The sequence below is a fragment of the Helicoverpa armigera genome, chromosome 20 (genome assembly GCF_030705265.1).
Source record: "Helicoverpa armigera isolate CAAS_96S chromosome 20, ASM3070526v1, whole genome shotgun sequence".
NCBI classification, from domain to species: Eukaryota; Metazoa; Arthropoda; class Insecta; order Lepidoptera; family Noctuidae; genus Helicoverpa; species Helicoverpa armigera.
Window position 1 is genome coordinate 9,378,446 of NC_087139.1, and position 26,354 is coordinate 9,404,799.

A 26,354-nucleotide genomic window follows, 5' to 3' on the forward strand; every position below is an offset into this window, starting at 1 on the left:
TGTGCAACAGGAGGTACAGTTACAGAAAAAAAAAAACAACCAAAATCGCTTTCAACTTTTATTTAGCATATTCAAAATATATTTTCACATAGTATATACGAGATTAAAACTTTGCCGATGTATCTCACTATTCCACACTTTGTACTCAAGCTAATAAATTCACTGGTCAGTGACAGCGATATTAGACATTACACTGCGACTTACATCTTTGGGATATGGCACTAGTTCTACAAATAAGCATATATAAAATTGAAAAAAGAAAAATCATTGATGTTAGCTAAAAAAAAGTTTAAGAATTTCACTACACATTAAATAAGATCGTAACTAAAACAGCTCAGCTGCAAAAAATATTTTGAAATAATATATTAGGTATAATCAATTTAAAAATTATATGAGAGATCGGTTAATAAGTGGCTGTAACTGATGAATACGTACAGCTTTAGGACCTACGTTCTTGCTTACTATCTTGGAACGTTTGTCACTATTTCAATATCGTAGTATAAACTGCCCGGAAATGCTTTATCATCGTAGCTAGCAGGTCTCCAATCATTGCAGATTTTGTGCTAAATAATTTAACAATTTGGAATTGGGCAGTTTAGGAATATCACAAACGAACACAACTAAACTAAACACTTCTCACTTAAACCTAGTAATACTTTTAAAAATATCATTACAAATTAAAATTTTATGAGATTCATAAAAAATGCAATCACGCGGTGGACGGTAAGTCGTTAAGTGATTAATTATTGCAAAGATTTCGTAATTCTGTCGAAGAATAAAGTGACTATTTTATAACTACGACTATTGTTTAGTCACTGAACTCGTGATAATTCCAAATAAAATCTTTATATAAAGAAAAATAAAACAAATTCATCTAAAAATAAAATAAATAATTCGAGACTTTGGCGTTGCGCACTGGTGACCACGTCGACTAGCATAAGTTGTTAAATCACAACGGGGTACAATACTATATTATAAAGGATAAGGCTCAGCTTCACGCGAATTTAACAAAAAAAAGTATAATATTTAAAATCATTTTTACATATTATCTAATGACATGTTCAAAATGATGCATTTCCTATCCCTTTTAAGTACATATTTAGAAGTTTCAATAGTATCTTAAATGCCGATATAAAAATCTTTCGCCCGCGTTTATCCGTCTGACATTTTTTTTTAATTTTAAGGCTGTAGAGATTACTCGCTAAAGTCTAGACTTCTGCATGCCTTATTGTACCTACATTGAGACCTATTGAATAAATATTACGAATGAAAGCATATAAAATAATTAATATTTTATAATAGATTTGTCAAGTTTCCTATTTGTAATATTTATAAAATAGGTCTCAATTTACAATACTAAAAACATTAAAATCATAGATTAACATGTGATCATAGAGCAAGCTATCTGTTATTCATAATATTAATTTAAATTCACAACGTGTCGAGAGCTGTTGGTCAAGCACGAACTTACTATTGCAATAATGCGGAAGATTACGAGGTAAACTGGGAAGTACCTAAAAGTAACGATTTTCTGGGTACTCAAAAATTTCTTGGGGACAGCTAAAGTTATAGCTTCAACGATACAAAATCGTTTACTCTAACGTTACAATTACAATAGTAATTTCGTACCAGACCCCTTGTTTTGTATTTAAGTACATTTCGATACTTCTTCAGTCTATAGCAATCTGGATAGCAACCATAGACGATACGACGTGCCAGACACAAGGATTTGCAAGATGGCCCACAACTTTTTCATTTAGTAGAACATTATTTATTCTTTTAATGAAAAAAGAAGAAGAATCTTCACTTTTTTCGCCTTATGAAAGCCGTAAAGTAGGATAAAATTCCTTAAGAGTTCTTAAGGGCCATGTTTGTAAGTACTACGACATTTAAAAGTAATAAGCTTTACCCTTCTATACAATTTTAATGTATCATCGATCGTAAACGATCGTCCCGTCATATCGCCTACAATAGCCAGTTATCTACAACTGAATCATTTATGGTGGATTTCTATAAAATATCTATCCTTTGATAACTCCATTTAAATTATGTCAAATCAAAAGGATAGATAAGTTATAGAATTCCGCAGTTAATAGCTTATAGCACCTTCATATTATAATCTAGTGCCGGGTAAATAGATCATGTCTTAATTGTTATAGTAATTATTGCTAAGTTTCGAAGGCAAACCGTGCTGATTGTACTATAAGAAGGCAGTCGTGGGTGGTGGCGACATTTATTTTAAACTACTGAATTGATATTTATTTTGTTTGAGTTTTTACTTAGTTGGTAATTCTATGTTAAGCTTTTTTGGTTGGATGGTAGCTTATTAAAACATGACAATAGCGTCAGATCATATTTTATTCTAATATTACATGTAAAGCTGAAGAATTTATTTACTTTTAGCTGGTTAGCTTTATATTCGCTGGAGTGAAGTGTTGGCGAAATGTTGGCGAAAGCCCATATATATGGGGTTGAGTAAGCTTTTATAATTGCGTGCAGAAATAAGATATTTAATTAATAATTTAATCACATAAATGATTGCAATTTACAGTATCTATACATAAAGTATTTCCGAACACAATTATTAAGTATATGCACCTAATTGTGTTCTTCTAAAAAATAAATCATAAATAAGAAAAGAATGCACGCTAATTTCCTGTCATCAATACAGATCTTTTTTCTATGGGAAATCTTCAAAGTTAATATATAAATCTGACGTCACGTTTTCATGTATAAGCTTTACATTTGTTTATTACTATTAACATCTAGTTTTGGTATAATTTGTACGTTGTATGGGCAATTGGTATTCAAGCAAGTGGGTATGTAGAAGCAAAGACGAGGAAACACGAATGCGGGTATCTAGCAAGGATTTCTAGTGGGAATTAAGTTATCTTACTGATTTGAGATGTAGGGGGAAAACGTTCTTATGGTGATGTTTTTAAGGTCGATTTTTGGTTGAATAGACTGTCTTAATTTTTGTAATCGCCCTTATCCTCCTGATAAAGGATTCTCAAACTTCTGTATCAGATGAGTAGGAGAATACCTCTTTAGCCGCCAAAGTGCTTCGCAAAAAGTTTGCTGACTGCTTGACAAATGTTTTTTTTACTATTAGATACTTTACTTGTATAAATTACATTGTCACGTTTGAGTCAGAAAATTATTTGAAGCTTAAATCGGTACACAAAATCGTGTTTTCTCATGCCCGAGGCACACGGTAAGATCGCTTTCGGTGCAGTTGAGAATTTTATAATCGAATACTAAGAACTTGCAGCATATCGGTCGAATTTCATTTTCTACCTTGTTAATACCCCCTACACCTGAAGTCAGCAAGAGTTAACAACTTATCTAGGTTATGACCTGGCATACTTCAAGGCTTGCGTGAGAGGCTTCTCCTCCTTGAGCGACTCCTTGAGCACGAGGTCGGAGCTGGCGAAGGGAGCGGCCGGCACGTGCTCGCTATCCGTCTCGGATTCTAGACGACCCTGCGATTCCGCCGATCTGGAAGTAGATGGTGATATGATTTTAGAAATATGAGAGGATTTTCTAACAGTGTTCGATATAAAATTGGCTTATTATTGTTAGTAGTATTAGTAATAGGCAGATACGCGTTGTAGTTGTAAAATACATATATATTGCATGCACTTAGATAGAAATACTAAGGATATACAAAAGCTCCGAAAGTGTTGCAGTACCTACCCTAGCCAAAAAATTCAGCATGCATGATTTGTGCTATTATTTTCCCTCTTATTTTATTCTAAAGGCAATTCTCTCAGATCCTGTAGTCAATGAGTTTTAAATAATATGTGTGTGTAAAAAAATATGTGCAGCCATAAAATGGTAAACATGCACCAATACCACAAGGGTCAAAACCAAATTGCACGACATAAATTTACTTACTATAGACATACAATTGATCCATGAAATTATTCATTTGCCTCGCAATTTCGTATTTTGATCCTTAAAATCTACCTTTTATTTACGATAATTTAGAAGCCCACACCAAACATAATACACCGCGACTTACACAATCTTGATACTTTTCTTTATATATATTTTTAAGCTGTAATTTTCTTTCCGCGTCTCACAGTTTTGTTGATACCCATATTAAGAGCTCCGTCGTTCACAACTGGATAGCTATGGGCATGCTTTGATTATGATTTAGGTTAAAATGTCCTGGTAACAACGATTGCTATATGGTCAAATGTATAGTTTTCGTTGTTTGAAGTAATCAGGAAAAGCAAGTTATAGGTTGCCGTAGGTATATCAAAAAATCTTCTATTCAGGATTTTTATTTTTTATCTATAGTACAACACACTTTTTTAAAATTTATGATTACGGAAACCTATACCGTTCTTGATTCAAGTATAGATGGAGAAAAACACTTAAAGCAAAGGTAAGCCAAAATGGAAGTCCAGAGATTCAAGACAGCACGACTTAACAAAAATATTTTTTTCTTGTCTCAATTAGCGTAAGGAACAACCGAGTTAATATAATTTTGGATATTTAAAAAATATTTTTAGTTAAGTCATGCATTGATGATATAAGTTGCAATTGCAAGATGCAGCAGACAGACACCAAAGTAGTTAGAAAAAAATTATTGATGAGGTTAAGAAATGTTTATGTGATTTTTGTCATGAAGAAAATATAAAGAGTTTTAAATTGAAAGCATCGCAAAGCTGAAATGATTTATTATACCCCAATTTAGCGGCCGTGTTGATCCATGTCGCCCATTCAGATCTGAGGATGAAAGGGACCACGTGAAAAAGACGCCTGTATCCAAATATGTAGTCAAAATAGCAGTTTTGGTAGAAAGAATATCTTATAACGCTTATTTAGAGGTAGTTTACTATGTCATTCGAGTAAGTTTAAAAAATATGTAATGTTTTGAAATTCACTCACAAAACTATACTCCTTAATTTTGTACCACTTAAATACTATGTACTTTTTTAGGAGTGGTAAAATATTCCAGATTATAAGAGCTAAGAGAAACACTTGCTAACACCATATTGTAGGGTTAGGGTGACTTTACATTAATGAAAAGTTTGATATTTTAGTTAGACTTTAATTAAAGAGCCGATTAGCTTCGCCAACTTTAGTCATTTTTGTAAAGTTTGAAATTAATCTGACTTTCTCCAAGACAGACAAGTTATTACTTACATTTTTGAAGTTTGACAGACTTCTAAGATCACTAATGCAGGACTTCGGCGAGTTTAGATTTTTGCAATTGAATAAAACCTGGGATCGTGCAGGCTGCATTCATCTAGAAACCTAAAATCCTCGTTCAGACTACAAAACCTACCTATACTTCCTAGTATTGTTAGGCGAGAGACAGGCGAGGTGCCTGAGCAGCGTGTGTCGGGCGGGCGGCTCGGCGCAGAGCTTGCTGGGCGGCAGGTCCACGCAGAACAGGTTGCGAGGTTCGCCCAGGAAGGTCGTCTGATAGTTCTCCATCTTCAGTTGGAGGAGGAGCACGTCTTCTAGGTCGGCCTCGCTGAAGAAGAATTAGGGATGGTGGTGAATTTAAATTCAATATGTGGATTGCTATGTCGAAATTTTTGTATGTGGTATGAAGAAGTGTGTAAAGAATGAGGGCGCTTTCAGATTGAGAGATTATGCCGCGGGTTTCTGGCGTATTCCAAGAGTCATGTAAATGTTACGGTTATTAGGTACAGCGCTTTCCCACTAGCGTATTTAGTAATCTCGACAGTACTATATACGCGACAAAATCCGCTATTTCATTCGGTTTCAATAGATTGAATTGTCAGATGTTTAAGATCATGCTTGTCGAACCAAATGGATAATCCATCAATGTGAAAAGACTCTTATATAAATAAAAATCCTTTTTAAAAATTATATAGTTATTATCGATTAGAATATTTAAATTTTGATAAAATATATTTTACAATTCCAATAAAACATCCTTATAAGTAGTGTCAACTCACCTCGCAGAATACAGGAACTGCGCAAAATGTATATTCGAGACGCATCCCTCTTTGTCTTCGCTGTCGGTATACAGATCGGTTTCCCTGTAGTACATGTACAGGAAATCGTTCAGCTGCTTAGCGATGACGGCGCAACGGTCCTTGTCGCACATCTTCACTGGCGGACCCTGAAGTGGTGTAATGTTGGTCAGTGATTGGTTGATGGGGGCCTTGGCAATCGTCACGGGTAGTCAGAAGCCAGTAAGTCTGACGCCAGTCTTACCAAGGAGTATCGGGTTGCCCGGGTAACTGGGTTGAGGAGGTCAGCTAGGCAGTCGCTTCTTGTAAAGCACTGGTACTCAGCTGACTGGAAGCCGACCCCAACATAGTTGGGAAAAAGGCTCCGAGGAAGAAGATTGGTTGATGGGAATGGAGCATTTGTAGAATTAGGGTATTGTTAGAAAGAAGTTCATTGTTGAGAAAAAAATGTGGGAAACATGGTGTACATGCTTTATTTATTTATCAGCAGCACAAGTACATTTCAACTGCCCTTTATTATTTTCCGAGAGTTGACCAGAAAATTGATCAACTTACGAGTTTTGTTATTTTCCGGTGACATATACAAAATTGGTTTAATCCCCAACTATTGATGGAGCCTATTGAACTGACTTGCTACTAATTTTCAAGGCACTACTACTCAAAAAACACAAGTAAAGCGTTTTATAAATAAATAAGTATTCAGTTTGAAACTTTGCAAAGCAATTTCAAAATGAATAATCTGGTACTCGATATACAAGCTATGATTAGTGCAAGACAAATAAATGTAGTGATAAATGAGCGTGCAGATTACGAGCGAGTGAGCGGATACATTATGAGCGATGCTAATGTATGAGTGAGTTATGTACTGTGACTGAGTTATGTATTGTGAGTGAGTCATGTATTGTGAGTGAGTTATGTATTGTGAGTGAGTTATGTATTGTGAGTGAGTTATGTATTGTGAGTGAGTTATGTATTGTGAGTGAGTTATGTATTGTGAGTGAGTTATATATTGTGAGTGAGTTATGTATTGTGAGTGAGTTATGTATTGTGAGTGAGTTACGTATTGTGAGTGAGTTATGTACTGTTATATATGTATTGCGTGTGAGCTATATACTGTAAGTTATGTATTGTGAGTGAATAATGAGTGTGCGTGGTGCAGCATGCTTATAACTGGTCACCTTTACATTGTACGGCATTCGTAGCGACGCGGACGCTCGCTTGAGGAACCGGAGCACGAGGGCCGCATGCTGGACCGCCAGCTCGTTGCAGGGGGAGGATACTCTCTTCAGCACGTGGGTAAGGAATAGGCCGAAGGCGCGACGAGCTTCTCCCATACTGTAGAAATGGAAAAATTATAACATAAGAATTGATTACCTCATTTTTTTTTGGGAAGTCGTTAAAAAATTAAGTTTAAGAAAAAGTGGAGCTAAAACTACATTTTTGTGGTATTTACGGTTATTAACACGACGAAAATTGTCGCTGTTTACTTAGGGCTGAGTATTTAATACTGAACCATTTTACCACGTCTGTTTTTTCCTAATCTTAAAATATGTCACACCGTCTTAAAATATGTCACGTGATGCTACAGTATATACTCACGTGAGCTTCATGCCCTCCATGAGCTGCCGCTTGACGAGCTCCTTGGCGCGTCGCGTGTCGTGATGCTGCGGGGTGCTCTCCCCGAGCCACACCGCCGGCGCCTGGCACGTGATGCTACAGTATATACTCACGTGAGCTTCATGCCCTCCATGAGCTGCCGCTTGACGAGCTCCTTGGCGCGTCGCGTGTCGTGATGCTGCGGGGTGCTCTCCCCGAGCCACACCGCCGGCGCCTGGCACGTGATGCTACAGTATATACTCACGTGAGCTTCATGCCCTCCATGAGCTGCCGCTTGACGAGCTCCTTGGCGCGTCGCGTGTCGTGATGCTGCGGGGTGCTCTCCCCGAGCCACACCGCCGGCGCCTGGCACGTGATGCTACAGTATATACTCACGTGAGCTTCATGCCCTCCATGAGCTGCCGCTTGACGAGCTCCTTGGCGCGTCGCGTGTCGTGATGCTGCGGGTGCTCTCCCGAGCCACACCGCCGGCGCCTGGCACGTGATGCTACAGTATATACTCACGTGAGCTTCATGCCCTCCATGAGCTGCCGCTTGACGAGCTCCTTGGCGCGTCGCGTGTCGTGATGCTGCGGGTGCTCTCCCGAGCCACACCGCCGGCGCCTGGCACGTGATGCTACAGTATATACTCACGTGAGCTTCATGCCCTCCATGAGCTGCCGCTTGACGAGCTCCTTGGCGCGTCGCGTGTCGTGATGCTGCGGGTGCTCTCCCGAGCCACACCGCCGGCGCCTGGCACGTGATGCTACAGTATATACTCACGTGAGCTTCATGCCCTCCATGAGCTGCCGCTTGACGAGCTCCTTGGCGCGTCGCGTGTCGTGATGCTGCGGGTGCTCTCCCGAGCCACACCGCCGGCGCCTGGCACGTGATGCTACAGTATATACTCACGTGAGCTTCATGCCCTCCATGAGCTGCCGCTTGACGAGCTCCTTGGCGCGTCGCGTGTCGTGATGCTGCGGGTGCTCTCCCGAGCCACACCGCCGGCGCCTGGCACGTGATGCTACAGTATATACTCACGTGAGCTTCATGCCCTCCATGAGCTGCCGCTTGACGAGCTCCTTGGCGCGTCGCGTGTCGTGATGCTGCGGGGTGCTCTCCCCGAGCCACACCGCCGGCGCCTGGCACGTGATGCTACAGTATATACTCACGTGAGCTTCATGCCCTCCATGAGCTGCCGCTTGACGAGCTCCTTGGCGCGTCGCGTGTCGTGATGCTGCGGGGTGCTCTCCCCGAGCCACACCGCCGGCGCCTGGCACGTGATGCTACAGTATATACTCACGTGAGCTTCATGCCCTCCATGAGCTGCCGCTTGACGAGCTCCTTGGCGCGTCGCGTGTCGTGATGCTGCGGGTGCTCTCCCGAGCCACACCGCCGGCGCCTGGCACGTGATGCTACAGTATATACTCACGTGAGCTTCATGCCCTCCATGAGCTGCCGCTTGACGAGCTCCTTGGCGCGTCGCGTGTCGTGATGCTGCGGGTGCTCTCCCGAGCCACACCGCCGGCGCCTGGCACGTGATGCTACAGTATATACTCACGTGAGCTTCATGCCCTCCATGAGCTGCCGCTTGACGAGCTCCTTGGCGCGTCGCGTGTCGTGATGCTGCGGGTGCTCTCCCGAGCCACACCGCCGGCGCCTGGCACGTGATGCTACAGTATATACTCACGTGAGCTTCATGCCCTCCATGAGCTGCCGCTTGACGAGCTCCTTGGCGCGTCGCGTGTCGTGATGCTGCGGGTGCTCTCCCGAGCCACACCGCCGGCGCCTGGCACGTGATGCTACAGTATATACTCACGTGAGCTTCATGCCCTCCATGAGCTGCCGCTTGACGAGCTCCTTGGCGCGTCGCGTGTCGTGATGCTGCGGGTGCTCTCCCGAGCCACACCGCCGGCGCCTGGCACGTGATGCTACAGTATATACTCACGTGAGCTTCATGCCCTCCATGAGCTGCCGCTTGACGAGCTCCTTGGCGCGTCGCGTGTCGTGATGCTGCGGGGTGCTCTCCCCGAGCCACACCGCCGGCGCCTGGCACGTGATGCTACAGTATATACTCACGTGAGCTTCATGCCCTCCATGAGCTGCCGCTTGACGAGCTCCTTGGCGCGTCGCGTGTCGTGATGCTGCGGGGTGCTCTCCCCGAGCCACACCGCCGGCGCCTGGCACGTGATGCTACAGTATATACTCACGTGAGCTTCATGCCCTCCATGAGCTGCCGCTTGACGAGCTCCTTGGCGCGTCGCGTGTCGTGATGCTGCGGGGTGCTCTCCCCGAGCCACACCGCCGGCGCCTGGCACGTGATGCTCACTGCCTCGTAGCGTTTCAACCTGAGGAATTACAAGAAGAATGGTATTAAAATAATTTACTATTTTAAGATATTTTTACGAGGTTTTGAAAGTATATTATAAAATTCAAACAGTGCAAGATATTAATGTAGGGTGGAGAAACAATTTGTGCCATGGAAAAATATTGACAAAGCCAGGGTCCATTTTTGTAGGCCTATGTGTCTAGGTATGGTCCTTTCCAAGGGGCACTGTATTATTTTTTCTGCGATGAATTCGAACTACCTTCCTAGGTATTTCAAGACAAGTCAGTGAAAAAAGTAGGTAAACTCTGCACCTTCACCCTGATTTTTTAATGGTGTAATAAATAAGATACAGATTCCTCTCTACGTTGCCTCTGCAGCGTATGAGTAGGGAAGGTGGCATGCTGTATGTGTGTGGATATCTCAATGTGTGTGTATTTACGTGTATGCGCGTGTGTGTATTTATGTGTATAAACTTACCTCTGCGGTGTATCAGTAAGACTGGTGGCAACAGTAGCGTGCTGGAAGTGCGGCAGTACATGCGAGTGTACCAGCAGATTGTAGTTGTGTTGTACCACTTGGTACGGGATGTTGTTGTTATATCATTATTACTAAAGGTTAAAACTTACCTCTGCGGTGTATCAGTAAGACTGGTGGCAACAGTAGCGTGCTGGAAGTGCGGCAGTACATGCGAGTGTACCAGCAGATTGTAGTTGTGTTGTACCACTTGGTACAGAATGTTGTTGTTATGTCATAATTACTAAAGGTATGAACTTACCTCTGCGGTGTATCAGTCAGACTGGTGGCAACAGTAGCGTGCTGGAAGTGCGGCAGTACATGCGAGTGTACCAGCAGATTGTAGTTGTGTTGTACCACTTGGTACGGGATGTTGTTGTTATGTCATAATTACTAGAGTAAAGATATAAACTTACCTCTGCGGGGTATCAGTAAGACTGGTGGCAACAGTAGCGTGCTGGAAGTGCGGCAGTACATGCGAGTGTACCAGCAGGTTGTAGTTGTGTTGTACCACTTGGTACGGGATGTTGTTGTAATGTCATAATTAATAAAGGTATAAACTTACCTCTGCGGCGTATCAGTAAGACTGGTGGCAACAGTAGCGTGCTGGAAGTGCGGCAGTACATGCGAGTGTACCAGCAGGTTGTAGTTGTGTTGTACCACTTGGTACGGGATGTTGTTGTTCAGCGATGTCGAACATACTGGGATACCTGTTACCGGGTCTGTGGATTCAAACAGAAAATTAAGTTTTCATACAAACATGCGTCAATATATTTTTGTTTGTTTTCAAAAACTGTTCTATGTGACGATAGAACTTCAAGAGTTTTATGGGGGAGGGTTAGATGGAAGTTGAACAAATAATAAGAGAAGTAGTATATAAAGGAGTAGAAAAGAGCAGTACTTGAGGGAGTACGAAAGGGTAGAACATAATTAAATGAGAGAGTACAAAGAGTTAGCATATAGTACATAAGAGAGTATATAGAGGGATTACATAAATGAGTAAGTACATGAGGGAGTTCATACAGCGACTTACATAAAAAGAACTACCTAAATTGGCACCCAAACACCCACTACAGTAACCACCCACTTACCTAAATACTGCGAGTACTTCTGCCAAGAGTTCTGCGAGGGGAATATCCTGACGAAGCCCCCCCTCCTCGCGTACTGCGCCCGCACAGCCCGCACGAGGCGCAGCTCTTCGCCCGTCAGCGCGGCCAGGGCTCCCGAGCCCGTGGTCCCCGCGGTGCCCGCGCTCGTGTCGGCGGCCGCTCGCTTGCCGCGGACGCAGACGTTTTCTGCCGAGTGGACTCGACGACACTGTGGGATGGAGTGATGAAGATATTGAACTGCCCAGATAGGATTTTCACCAGTGAGAGGTTCATAATAATATATGTATAATAAACTAGTGACCCGCTCCGGCTTAGCACGGGATACTATTGCCCACAATAGGGTATTTTAGTCTAGATGAGAAAAAAATTAAAAGTGTATTACAATGATTGTTTAGAGGAAAAGCAATCGGGAAATGGTAGTTTCACTTCGTAAGGTACATAAATATATTTTTTATTGCAGTTTAAAGTTTTTAGGTTTTTTTATCTGTCTTTGAACACTACGAAATGTCGCCGCCATGCTAATGACGTCATTACGGTAGTAAACAAAAGTGTATAACCTCTAAATATTATCCACATTTCCCAAAGTATTGATTCTTGAAGTAGTTACCCTATCATTAAAGAGTATATTTCATTAGATAGGTAATGTTAATACAGTTACTTACATCAAAGTGATCTTCACAAAAGTATAAACGAGATTTATCTGATAACAGTCCGGGATCTCGTCTCGCAACTTTTAACCAAGTGTTTCTCATATTTATATCCACTGGTACTTGAATCCATAATAGGGTAGTGTCCATGGTCGAAATAATGAAATAATATTTAGTCCGCTTTTTAGATAATCAAAAAATATTGGATACGTATTTTTTCTTTTTTTAATTAAACATAAAATGACAAAGATAATACACTTCAAAAATTAGGAGTGGGGGCCTTTTACGTCACAGTGTCCTGAAAATTGTAGCAACTTGTGACGTCACACTCAACTTTAACACGCTATATCTTAACAAGTTCTGATCCAATTTAAAAAAGAAAAAATACGTATCGCTTAATTTTGGACAATCTACAAGACGGACTAATTATTATTTTTTAGGAAACTAGCCTATTTGTCTGGTGTTTTTACACTAGTGTTCTCACATTCAGAAACAACACACCAACGATACGGAGCATAATTACTCATTATTAAAATTTTCAATACATATCAAAATATGTATTACTGACAGCTGTAGTTTGTTTACTAACGTAATGACGTCATGACCAAAAAACAATCATGGCGTCCGTTGTGTGCCGCGTTTTCGCGAAATACGCGCGAAATTTGAAATTATGATAAAACAATTAATTTATATTCGTACATAACGTGAGAAAAAAAAATATTTTTAATTTTTTAGAGATATATTAAGACTAAAGAATTTATTTAAGATATATTTCAAAAATGCATGTAATACCCTATTTTGTGTATGATATTATGCATATAAACCTTCCTCTTAAATCACTCTATCTATTTAAAAAAAAACACATGAAAATTGGTTGCGTAGTTTTAAAGATTTAAGCGTGCAAAGGGACATAGGGACAGAAAAAGCGACTTTGTTTTATACTATGTAGTGAAGTAGCGCCAGTTATAGAAAAGATGAGAATTAGAAGATTGTCATGGTATGGGCATGTAATGAGGAGGGATAATACGCATGCAACGTGTGTGCTAAGTATGAATGTAGATGGATGGAGAGGAAGAGGAAGACCTAAGAAAAGAATGATGGATTGCCTGAAAGATGACATGAATAGGAAAGGAGTGAGTGTCAGTATGACGAGTGACAGGGGAAAATGATGACCCCAAATAAAATTGGAAACAGGGAGGAGGAAGAAGAAGGTTCATAATAATATGAAGATTTTATATGGTGGATGTAGTTTTAGACAGTTGATTTTGAGTGGGAACAAATATAATGACCACCATAAAATGCTTTGATACCCTAAGTTTTGTAACCAGAAATATCTACTGAACACCAGAAAAATAAAGTCTAAAAATGTAATAGTACCAGCTATTTTAGTCACGACTTCACTTTAAATTGTATTCGACCACCAAATTTAGTAAATGATCACCAACTCTTGACGACCAAATTAATGTATTATTTTTGCCTAAATAAGTCACTGTGATTGCCATAAAATGTAGGCTTAAAAGTTATGTGTCCGGCTTGCAATGCATGCGTGAGTGTCAGCATGACGAGTGACAGGGGAAAATGGAAGAAAAGGACATATTGCGCCGACCCCAAGTAAAATTGAGAACAGGGCAGGAGAAAGAAGAAGAAGAATGTGTTTCTCAATACACTCCCCCGAAAACACACTCTTATCGCACTGTTTAGAGGCATGCAATAGACAATTTTCCATCCTAGTGCAGGAAAAGGGTCCCCATAATGTTATTACATTTATTGTATCAGGCCGAACTTATTTTTTTGGAGTCAGTTTACTTAAACAGGATAGCAAGATGTAAAAACTTTGATTATCATTTTATATTAAAACGCTGGTATAATTTTGATGATCATTTAGGTACTACTTTTGGTGATCATTTACTACTTTTGGGATAACAATGATTTATTTGGACTCATTTTGCTTAAATAGGATAGCAGAATTTAAAAACTTTGGTTGTAATCTTACTTTAAAATGGTGGTTTAATTTTGGTGATCGTTTACTATTTTTGGCTTACGCATGATTTATTTTGGAGTAATTTCACTTAAATAGGATAGCAAAGTGTTAAAACTTTGGTGATAGTTTTACATTAAAATGCGAGTTTCATTTTGGTGATCATTTACTATTTTTGTCTGCTATTTGTTACTATATCTGGTGATCAGTTAAACATAAGCCATTTTGAGTTATGATGTACGGAATCTCACCGCGCCTATCCGCATCTTGAGCGAGTTGGTCTGCGCGGAGATGTCGGGCTTGCACATGGGCACGGCCGGCAGCCCCACCAGCGTCAGCGTGTCCGCCAGTAGTGCTGACTTGACGCGAGCGTCCAGCGGACTCTCGCATGCTAAGCTAGGAAAGGAGGAAAAATATTGCAGTTGTTGTAAAATAATATAATATTTTTTTTTGTTTCCCTTAAAAAAAAAGGTATTTCCTTCGTCCTTGGGCAAAGCCATCCGCTATGGCGGACAATCCCGAAACTGTGTTGTCGGGCCAACAATCGCATTTTTTAAGTGAGATGACCAACCTCCCCTTATGAACTTCCTTATGTACTCTCCTTACGAACTTCCATATGTAATCCCCTTATGTACTTCCTTATGACTCCCCTTATTTAAAGAGTAGGTATATGGAGGCAGTCAAAAACTGAAGGTTGTATACAAAGAAGAAAATAACTGAGTACATGAAGTTAGCTGAGAGAGCTCAAAAGAGACACAAGGGGGCATAAACTCCTCATTTGGTCTTCAATTTGTCAATCTCAAATTCTCAGTAGAACGTAAAAGAAGTGTGAAGTATCACAAGTAAATTAGGGTTGTGGCCCACAGTGCACACTACGGCTACAGTAGATCTGACTTTGTTTGTATCTTACCTCGGAGACAGATTGATTTCAAGCAGCCACGGCTTCAGCATATCGTCGATCAGGATATCATAGCCGAACAATTCTGGAACAAGAACAGCAAATAAAAATACCAACCAAAAAGATTTTATAACAGGAAGACACTATTTGGGTACGAGGCCTCGGTAGCCGGTATGAGGCGTCACATACGACTTAAGTAGGTAACTATACATATTCACTTTAACGCTTACTTAATAACATAGCAGGCAATACTTATTTACTTGTTACCTGAGTGAGTTAACAAAAATCGTATGTTATGGTAATTAAAAACTGCAGTTATGGCCACACTACCTATTGCATTGGGAAATAATAGTGTCGTCGTTGGAAATAGTAGTCCTGTAATAATAGTGACGATGTGCTAATAAAAAAATTAGAATGGAACTCACCAAAACAATTAAAGAAGTTGGGCACAAAGACTCTAGCAGCCGCTGTGATGGTTTGCGCAGAGGACAGTATGGACTTAACCACGAGGCCTCTAATGCCTCATATACAACATATTTAGAGTGAAACCGTTCTTATTTAATTTAATAAAAACTCACCAAAACAATTAAAGAAGTTGGGCACAAAAACCCTAGCAGCCGCCGTGATGGTTTGCGCAGAAGACAGTATGGACTTAACCACGAGGTCTTCAATGGCCGCCATTAGCGCAGTGGTGTTACGTCCCTGTTTGCGCAAGTGACGGAGTAGCGCAGATAATGTCCATTTGTGGCCTATGTTACCGGCGTTTGGATCGTCACATCTGAAAGACAATTATTCACAATTTCGTTGTCTGTCTGACCTCCTGAACCCAGTTACCCGGGCAACATAATACCCCTTGATCACACATATATACCCATAATGACTTCTAAAGATGTTCAAATGACAACCGGGACCTATAGCTTATCGTGCTTTTCGAAACACGTGCAAAATAAATATGCATTATCGAATTAAAATATGAGAATCAGACAGGTAAACATTACATAAGTGTAGAGAACTATATCAGTAGCACAAAAGTACAGTGGTACTCACTTGATATAATCCGTATGGTACTTATTGATGCTGTAATTACAAAGATGCATGCATGGATTCCACAGATTCTTGTTTGTCTTATCATATTTGACGGTAGCGAAGCGTACGAGGCCTTCCTCATACAAGTATATGAGTAGGGGGTCTATTGATGTCATGCACACATAGAGTCGGAGGTCGCATTTATGACCCCCTATTAGGAGGGGCTTGTCTATGTACTTTGCTACTACTACGTTCTCGCCTTTGGGGATTTGTTCGGGCTGTAAGAGAAAATTAAGATAAGAACATGTCGTCTTCTTTCTAATCGTCTTTTTCCCTACAATTGAAGTTGATTTATACACATTATATATTTTGTTGTACTGTGGAGTAATCAAATGCATTGAATCTGACATTTTTGATCCAAATTGCGGCTAATAGCAATTAATTTCAAGAATGTACCATCATACATATAAAATATAGCTAAGTACTTCTAAATGTGTTTTATTTATTAAAAACCATTCAACAATTTTATAGCTTAACCTTCCCATATAACAACAAAGAATTAACATTAAATTACTCACAGAATTAACAATATAAATCCCGCGACCGCGACTCGAAGCCGCTGGCTTGACAATCCAAGGGCCCTTAGTCCTGTAATGCGTGGAGCACAACTCCTTATACTCAGCCGGCATGAGGAATGTGGTGGGGATGAAGTCGAACTGCTTCAACCCTCGGAAGTACTGCATCTTCTCTATGTTCTTGAAGAGTTTGTCTTTGCGGGTTAGCTCGTAGGATCTGGAAAAAGAATGAGTAATGAAAGATCAGCAAATCTATTGTAAGGCTCTTACCACCAAAGCGCAGCGGAAAAAATCGTAAACAACCATTAGAATATCGTATCCGCAAGCAGAAAATTTCTATTGGTTATTCAAGGCAAAATGGTCAAATAAATAAACGCCAGATAGCCAGAGCGTACCCCTTGTGAAAACTTTGCAATCCAGATTCCTGTACCTTTGGCAAAGCGATGTGAATTGTAGCGATGCAGATTATTTGGAGTATTTGTTAATTTTTACAAACTAATCCTTTGTCCTAGTTTTGGGAATGCCATTTGGAAAAGGGATATTGAGGAGTTTACCTTGGGAAATGATTGACTTTCTGGTATTGACTGAGGGACTGTAGGACGTCGAAGGGGATCATGGGCGCTGACCACGTGAGCGCCCACGTGGGGGACTCGCAGTCCACTTCGGTGAGGCCGTGGGCGTTCAGCAGCACTCGGACCAGATCCGGTGAACTACTGTCAATATTCTTGAATTATGGACCATACGACCCCAAGAAAGTATGACTTCTACTAATAATGTAATCGAGAAACTGACTTTTTGATGTCACTAGGAAAATTAGTCGTTCTATAGAGACCTTGCCAAAAAATATTTTATCATTGGGACCTCCTGTGTCGATTTCTACAACGAACAGACAGTACTTGCTGTAATCCTAGGGTCCTTGTCCAAATGATTTCTTGAATTTACCCTAATCTAGTAAGGCACTTTGTCACATACTTATTCTGACTTCAAAACATCAAACTAACGAAAAAATGGATCGTTTCAACACGTTCCAAAAACTGCAGCAATACATAAACAATTCCAAATTCAACAATACTGACAGTAATTCACCTCATCATACCCAAATCCTTACCTTGGGAAGTGATTCACTCGCTGGTACGGGGACAGGGACCTCAGAACATCAGGCTTGGGGTGGAGTCCTGACCACAAGAGGTTGCAGTCCTTGGATTCTGGAGCTGATTCCTGGAGCCCGTGGGCTTGGAGCAACCGGTGGAGGAGTTTGGTCTCCGTGTTCACTAGCTTGTAGGTTATTTTTAGGAGACGCGCTGGCATGTGGCTGCTCTCCAGGACCTGGTTATCGAAAATATAATACTTTTTATTCGACTGCTTGACGCACAAAAGGGTTATGTGTAAGCTCATGAATATAATAAAATCCCTAAGGTTCCAAATAAGGTCTCAAGCTCTCTATACGTAGGATTTAGGGTATGCTCATAAAGGGGGAGTAATCTAGGCAGTGATGGTAATTGACTATTGAATACCTCGTAGTTTCATATTATAGCTCAGAGGACCATAAACTAATTTACATGCATTATATACGCAGACAAACTCTTAGGCAAAGGGTTTATTACCTTGATGCTCTCGACCTCCTTGATAAGCAAGTGTTCAGAGTCGTCGCTATCCAGGGAAGGGGAGTTCGCACGCTGCGACACTGGTGCCTTGCGCTTGTGCTTACCCTTGTTTTTCTTCCCTTTTTTGTCGTCCTTCCCATCTGAGGGGAAAATGTTTCCATGAGTCAAAACACTCAACCCAGAACGACCCTTCTGACATTGTAATGGGGTTCGAATTTATTTGAATCAGCTGTATAAAACGATCTTAAGAAAATTAGTGAAGACGAACAAATCTTGGCAGAATAATTGCGCAATCATCATAATCATAATTTATTACAAAATTATACAAAGGTTCCTTACCTTTGCCAGCGTGAGCATGAGGAGGTGGTTCCTCAGGAGGCTTGATATTAGCAGTCGTATTCTCTATATTCAAGTGTTTCTTCAGGGTGATCTTGCTCAGATCATTGAGCACGTCCTCTATGTCGCGCTTGTGTGCCATCGGATCCCGTTCCTCATGGCCCTGTTCGTCCATACACACCGTCTCGGGTAAATTCTGATCACTCACGTGCCGGACCACGTACGCTTGGCCAGTGTACTTGGTGCTACTCCCAAACGTCTCCATCACGTCATGCATTATGGTCTTCGGTCTCATTGAGAAGGAGTGCGGCTCAGCGACCAATCTTTTTGCCATGTTCTTCGCTTTGTTCAGTAGTATGGTAGTCCCAGTGTTGTTCCCTATTGTTTTTGTTTCGGACTCCATGGAGGGCGTCCTGGATGCTAGGACGCATGATCTGAACACCAGTACGGCTCCTTTAGAGCCGAGAGGTCCTCCCGATATCCAGTCTGATACGGAGCCCTCGTTTTCTTTGACTGGGGCTTCATCTTCATTTTTTCGCATTATGTCTTCGTTGTGCTTGTCTGTTGTGTTAAGGCCTGATGTAGACGGATTCGACGTGTCTGACGATACATGTGGACTGTAAGGGGAAATAAAGTGTAAAGAAAATATTATTGACGTGATCTATAAGTAATGGTTTAGGTGTTTCATGTTCTATGTATACGTTTAAGCGGAAAAAAAGTCATAGTCGTAAAATCTAAGCCAGTCAGGTTTGCCATGCAATTTTAAAGGCTCTATTCTTATGTCATGATTTAACAGCTTCGGCATCACAGCATGATACTAACTACAACTTTATTTGAAGCAAAAAAATCGGGTGCGCTTGATCAGACTAACATACATGCATCACATTGAACCCAATTTCCAAAATTGCCTTACAGCTACAAAAACAAGACCATATGGAACCTTTATCAATAGCATGTGGAGATTTTCGACGACAAAGTAAGCTAGGTTTTGGCTATCAAAAATATTGACCATTATGCTTTATTACTAAACCAAAGCGGACTGAAGGACCAGTTTCGGAAAAACTAGTCCTAATGATAAATAAACATCTGGAAAATTGTATTCTACGAGCGTTACAATAAGCTACACCATGCCAACATGTGGTCAGTATGGTTGATCAATGAGACGATTGTGTCACCTTATATGGTGAAGGCCGGTCGGTCGGTTTGTTGTACCTATTGAATTAGTTTGTTGCTGACTATTACGTAGTTATTCTATACCTACTTGTACAAAATACTTTGTACTTGGATATATGTTAAAGATTGTTTTTTTTTTTTTCATTTTTACAGTGTAAGATTTGTTAGATGTTTTGTTTTCTATTTTTTGATTATTTTATTTAGAAGGCATGAAAAGCAATATTTCAGTTATCGCACCTCTACAATAAATCACGTTTACGTCCCGACTGCTTGTAAATAGTTTAGTTTGTCATCTGTTTAACTATTTAGTATACCTTTATAAAGTACCTAAATGGACTAAATACGCCAAGTTATTTCTACAGCCCTAAAAAAAAGGTAACCTATATAAAATACAAAAAAAAAAAAATTACATTCCAGACGAGAAAACACGAAGGAAAAATTACCCACACGTTTCCTTTTTTTGCGAACCTTTTTTTATGAATAATAAAAAAGGTGTTATCGTTCGTAGTAAGGTCACGAGCATACACGTGCTAGTTGGAAGATATCTAAAAATAGATTTCAGTCTTAGTAAAGTGGTTGTTGATCGATTTTTATAGAAAATAGTTATGTTAATTATTTATGAACATCGCATACGTGTCATTTATTACGAATTCATTGATTTTTGTATATGGTTTTCAAGGCCATTCTGATGTTGCTTTACGCTGTAGTATCCGGATAAATTCTATAATCGTTACAAGTTTAAATCTATCTAGATAACAAATTATGTAGGTACGACTGCATTACGAGTCAATAATAAATTAACTGTCGACTTAAATAATTATTTATTAATAAGATGTTACCAGGACGAAAACCAAATAATCACTTAAATTAGCTCACGTTGAACGAAACTTCGCGCAGAAACTTCAGACTTGCCGATAAATAATAAGAAAATCTAATTACGAATTCTAGAGACGCGTTAGGCTCCTTTTTCGTAACACGAGAGGAAAGAGTAATAAAAAAGATACCGAGTACGTTAACCTTTAGGAGACAGGTAATAGGTACCTACTGTCACTCAATAAGTTTTTTTTATTTGACTACGGCCCTCTAAGTAGGTATACGATTGACAAATAGAAATGAAGATACAGAAATGAAGCTGCGGGTTTGTTTGAAAGAGTTACCGCGGCCCTGGTACATAAAAGGCCTACGACGGAACACGACGGTTTTTAGTCAGTAAGAGTCTGACACTCCCTCACCGCTGCTAACCCACAGCGGGAGGGGTCATTTGATGATTTTTGACGTCGTTAAAAAAAAAGATACAGAAATGAAGTTTTTAAGTTTCACTGTCGTTAAGGTGTCAAAAGTAAATAAACTCACTTTTCCTCAACTCCATAATCATCAGTGACAGGCTAACCACAATAAAATTAATTTACCTACATAATTAGTACATTTCTATGCATAACATTTGTCTGTCCCATTTGGGCGCCAACTGTTTAGTTACGACATTGTTTTCAAACTCGTCATAATTCACATCATTATTGTCGAAAATGATGGCGATGGTAGCTGACTAGCTGACCCACGGTTTTGCCCACGACCCTGGGGAAACTACTTCGCCCACCTGGATAAAGAGCAGCCTTTCTTGAGAAATGGGCCATACTTGAGTTTCAGAGTTCAACTAAATAAATAGACAAACTCTTCAGTTTCATGATACCAGGTACCTCTACAGTAGATATGCCTATGACCAGGGTTGTCGCGAAAAGTAAACAAAATAAATCTGGATTGCAACACGCAAACTTATAAGGAAACTGTCAAACTTCATAAAACCGTGAATCTGTTCCCGTTTCAATTTCTGTACGAATGGTACAAGATGTCACCGAAATATTTTGCATACATTTGAATATACGAAAATTTAGCAATGTTTCTTGCGTGTAAGCATAATTTTTTGGGGGGTAATGTCAAAATTCCACGCGGGTGTAATTTTTTGTGCAATACACAAACAAAACAACTCTTCGGAGCAGCTGTTTTATTTACATAGATATTGCACACGTATATTGCAATAATATGGCTCATGTAAGATATTGCAAAAATGCAATTTGAGTCGGAACTTTTATAACTACATACGCTTGTATCGAAAACTCTCTCTAAATTCCAACTTGCTCAAAAGAGATCTCCCCATATTTTTAAATCAGCTGTTTACTTTTAAGTAGCAAACTTTCTAAATACCTTCTAGCTAAAGTTCAATAGTGCATATAATTATTATCAGTCCCACAATAAAAAAAGTGCACTATAACCCGGAAAATGGCCCTATAATCAATAAAATCGTGTCCATACCGTGACGGCAGACACCTAAGGGTTGAGCCCAAACGAGAGTTTCCGTAGCAACGAGTTCGCGTATCGATCGCCGGTTTTATGGCCACATGTCGAGGGAGACACCCTTGCTTTAGGGTGCGGATTACGTGATAGGCATAATTAGTTACTAGAAATAATTGCACACCAGTTTTAGCATACACATAATTATGTAAGCAATTTTAAAAGCGTACACAACACATATTTTTATGACTCCTTATTGCCAGTTTTTTGTCTGATAAGCTACTATATCTATAGAGGTAAGGTGATTCATATGAGAAAATAAACAACGAGTGAATAATATTGTCTGAATGGGTTATTCCCGCTCGGTAACACCCTTTCATCAACACTGTTGACGATCGGGAAAAAAAAGTTTCGTTCGTTCACAGTGTTGACGAACGCTGGTTTTTATTTTTAAAATATGGAAAGACTTGTCATGGATTTTTAAAATATTTTAACAGATTATGTTAGATCTTTTGAAACACAATTGACTAGAAAATAAAAGTGGCCTTATCATGTGCATAATAACCATTTTACACTAAAATAATAAGTAGCGTTCGTCAACACTGTGAACGAACGAAACTTTTTTTTCCCGATCGTCAACAGTGTTGATGAAAGGGTGTTACCGAGCGGGAATAACCCGTCTGAAGGGTGTCTGAATGCGTTTAGAAGTTCTCTCAGAAAGTGGATGAGGTCTAAACAGTTAACTCATTGAATGTCAATTTTCCGACAAACAATAGTTTTTCTATTGTGACGGGAACTGATGCCATTCAAGACTTTGAATAGACCGTCGATGAGGTGTTACCGATGTGATATACATATATTGTATGATTAATCCATCAAAGAAACATCCACTAACACAGAAACAAACAAAATGAATTAATACACCACAACATAAACTAAAATTACAATTCGAATCGTAACGGAAATACCAAAGCGCATAAGACCCAAAACGGTTTAACGAGTCATACAATGAAGTGAGGTACCCGCTCCGCTCATGAATGAATCACCGGCCTAATATATCGTGGTAAGTCTGATGCAGACTTGGATAGTGCACCGATGTCTGATTAAACGTGCATGTTTCTTGTACTGCTGGTCTGTACTTTGTATTCATTAATTGGGTCATGAGATTTTTAGGGATTTTCGTGTAAAAGGACCGGTGTATTTCAAGTAACAGAATATCTTGAGGAGAAAGATGAAAAACTTCTTGGCGTACAATTGATTTTGCGAAGTCGTACATTATTTATTTTTACTTAGAAAAACTTTAAGCTACTTCAATTGTTTTTGTCAAAAGATAATCACAGTTAAGGATAAATACATTCTGTAAACAAAGTTAATCAAAGAAATTGCAGGCTCAGTATTTCGCAGATGGAGCCCAATTATTTTGTCAAGTTGTTACAAATTGAAGACGAAATTCTTGGCCACGGTCCAAAATGGCAAAGCAATATTTTGTAATGTTATTGCAAAAATATATTTCATTAACAACTGTATGACAACTAAGTCTGTGAATTAAGAACATGATAAAAAATTTAGACCAATGTGAATAAACTAGAAGAATACCTATTGTTTCAGTTATCTCTAAACAATCAACTTTGCAAAATCAGTTTTTTAGATTTTACTTATTTTGTGTTTTAATTATCGTTATAAACTTTTCAAATAATCTTGGTTACTTAATAGTTTTTTGTACACTACACAATTCACACCGCAAAAAAGTACGCGACAAAACCCTTACGTATTTCTCCCATAAAAAAATAATTGAGCCAATCTGTAAACACAATAAAACCGATACAAATACTCACACAAAAACCATGGCTAATATTGAGTCAGCGTCCTAAATATACGCGAAGTAAATAAACAATGACCGCGGAGGACACGCGTTACGTCCGTCACGGGCGAACGGCGCACGTTGACTGGTGATCGGTGAACGAAAATCACTTGACAGAGACAAGAGCGCTTTGCGGATTAACTTTTTTGATAAGGTTGCAAATTCTGCAAAGTTAGGTGATTGTGAGGATTTCGGAAAGATATAGGTATGTCATTTATTAAGGTAATCTGTGGCTAAGCTATGATTGCTATAGTAATTTATAGGATGTAGCCGTGATCCTGAAATGATGCTTTTGGAATGCCACAATTTTTAGGGGGTGTATTTTGAAAATATTTTCAAATTCTACAAAATTGGATTAATAGAGTGTGAACACGTAAGACAGTCACACATAACTTTTAATTAATAGCATAGATTGATTGACGTGATAAGATGCAATATGGGACCTTGTAACCTCACAGAACTATTACTGAAAGCTACAAAACTGCTGTACTACACAGAAAGAAAGAAAATAAAACGTACAATACAGCTGATTATTTTTCCGACCCAAATATCGACCAATAGAATTGCACCATTCGACGTCACGTGGTACAACCTACATGGTATTATACTGATATTTTTTTGAATATTTTCTCTGGTCGTTGCTATGTCAAACTGACAGGTTGTGGCCGACATTTGGGACGGAAAAATAATCTCGAATACCACGAGCTTCAAATTCTCTGGCATTTCCTCAAGGTTCCCTGCAAACAAATAAAGTCGTCAAGTTTTCCAGGAAAAATCACTCGCGCTTCGCGCTCGTTATTTTTTAACCTGAAAAACTTGACTCCTTCATTTGTTTGCAACGAACCTATCGGAAAATACCCGATAATTTTGAAGCTCTTGTGGTATTATAAGTGAAAATGCATCCATCAACCTACCCTAACGTGTCCTTCACAACTTCCTTCCGTCTGAGCTGGAAGATATGCGCAGCGCCCTAGCAACGCGACTGCGTCTGTCTAATAATACACTCGGTCTATCTATAGTGATTCCTAAGATTAGCGCGTTCATGCAAACAAACAAACAAACTTTTCAGCTTTATAATATTTGTATAGATTATAATGCTGAAGAATTTGTTTTCTTAAACGCGCTGATAAAAGGAACTAAAGGACCTATTGAAGAAATATTTTGAGTGTTAGTGAGGAATCTTATCAATGGAGGCTACATTTCTTTTTATCCGGGTGCGAAGAGAAGTAATTCTCAAGGGATTTATGCGGGTGGATCGGCTGTCGGAAGCTAGTACATACTAGTATAGTTAACTACAGGTTTAGATGCAATAGCCGAAGTTAGTAAGTAAAATTAACTTCTTAGAAATAAACGCTAAATTGGCGTACTTTTTGCGGTTTTGCCTTTTTTGTTAACTTGGTTTCAGGTATTCTAGCTTGTACAGCTTCATAGCTGTAATTTCGATCATTATCTAACACTTTATGGCATCTTTAGTCTAATGATCTTAAGATTCGCGGAGAAAAAGACCCTGATTGCAATTTTTTTGATTAATTTTCAGAAACATCGTGGAGTCTGGTTTTGTTCCCGGTTGAGAGAATATGGTTACACAGAGGGTAAAATGTGGAAGTGCTAATGGAAGGTACCTAGTCCTTGGGGAAAATAGGCATTATGTTTTGACCTTGTAAACATAAATACGACTTTATTGTTGTGTATATTGAAGGCTGGTAAAAATGGATAAAAAGGGCGAACCACTTTTGTATGTTATTTTAATTTCCGCTTGATACCCATTCAGGCTGTCCGCAAAATTACGAGCATTTGGACAAGTGCCAAAATTGAGAAAACTTATTCGGTAAAATAAACTTTTTTTGGAATAAGTTTAGATTTTATGAATTTGGTACGTCTGTGTAAGTAAGAATGCCTGATAAAGTAATAAATAAAAGAAATGTAAAAAGGCCATTACAACAACCATATGCTCAGAAGATTGATTGATGGCCAATTGGCCATGGTTATTTATGCTGTTTTTCGTAAGATTTTCTTATTTTGTTACAACCTTTCTCAAAAAAACATTTTTTCTATAGTTTCGATGTTCCAAGATACCTACTCACTTGAATGGGAAGCGTTTATAGCATAGTATACAAATCGAGTTGTCAATACCAGTTAAAAGTCCATTCGCAGTATTGACTAACTCATGTGGTATTGACAATCATAACTGGCTAGCTGACAATTTCCAAGCAATAGGTACTTACCAATTTGCTTTATAAACTTTTGTAGGAAACTTGAAGGACGCCTTATTGTTTGTTTCCAAACATCAAAATAAAAAGTGGATCGAATGATTTCAGGGCCTTATTATAAAAACCTTTCTGCCTTTAAAAATTGAATGAAACAGGCGATTCCACATAGGTATTGCAAAAGTATTTTAGCGATATACTCAAAGAGGTTTGGTTTGGCTGTTACCTGAAAGACCTAGTTTGAAGATTGGAAACC

The 26,354-nt window shown here is 39.5% G+C and overlaps 2 protein-coding genes across 2 annotated transcripts in view; one reads left to right on the forward strand and one right to left on the reverse strand.

Annotated features, from left to right (window-relative positions):
- LOC110381946 (alanine--tRNA ligase, mitochondrial) overlaps positions 1 to 26,354 on the forward strand; it is a 317,119-nt gene that overhangs the window by 46,747 nt on the left and 244,018 nt on the right. The gene's annotated exons all lie outside the window — the stretch shown is intronic.
- Positions 46 to 23,965, reverse strand: LOC110379252 (tubulin polyglutamylase TTLL5). The gene is made up of 17 exons (XM_064039740.1): positions 23,866 to 23,965; positions 18,575 to 19,188; positions 18,236 to 18,375; positions 17,740 to 17,957; positions 16,635 to 16,848; positions 16,078 to 16,334; positions 15,609 to 15,808; positions 15,043 to 15,115; positions 14,384 to 14,528; positions 11,490 to 11,715; positions 10,964 to 11,120; positions 9,767 to 9,904; positions 7,139 to 7,295; positions 5,943 to 6,109; positions 5,300 to 5,491; positions 4,696 to 4,737; positions 46 to 3,498 (listed from the first exon to the last, which is right to left on the reverse strand). The coding sequence occupies exons 1-17, from the start codon at positions 23,874 to 23,876 to the stop codon at positions 3,351 to 3,353; spliced, it is 3,099 nt and encodes a 1,032-aa protein (XP_063895810.1). The 5' UTR covers positions 23,877 to 23,965; the 3' UTR covers positions 46 to 3,350.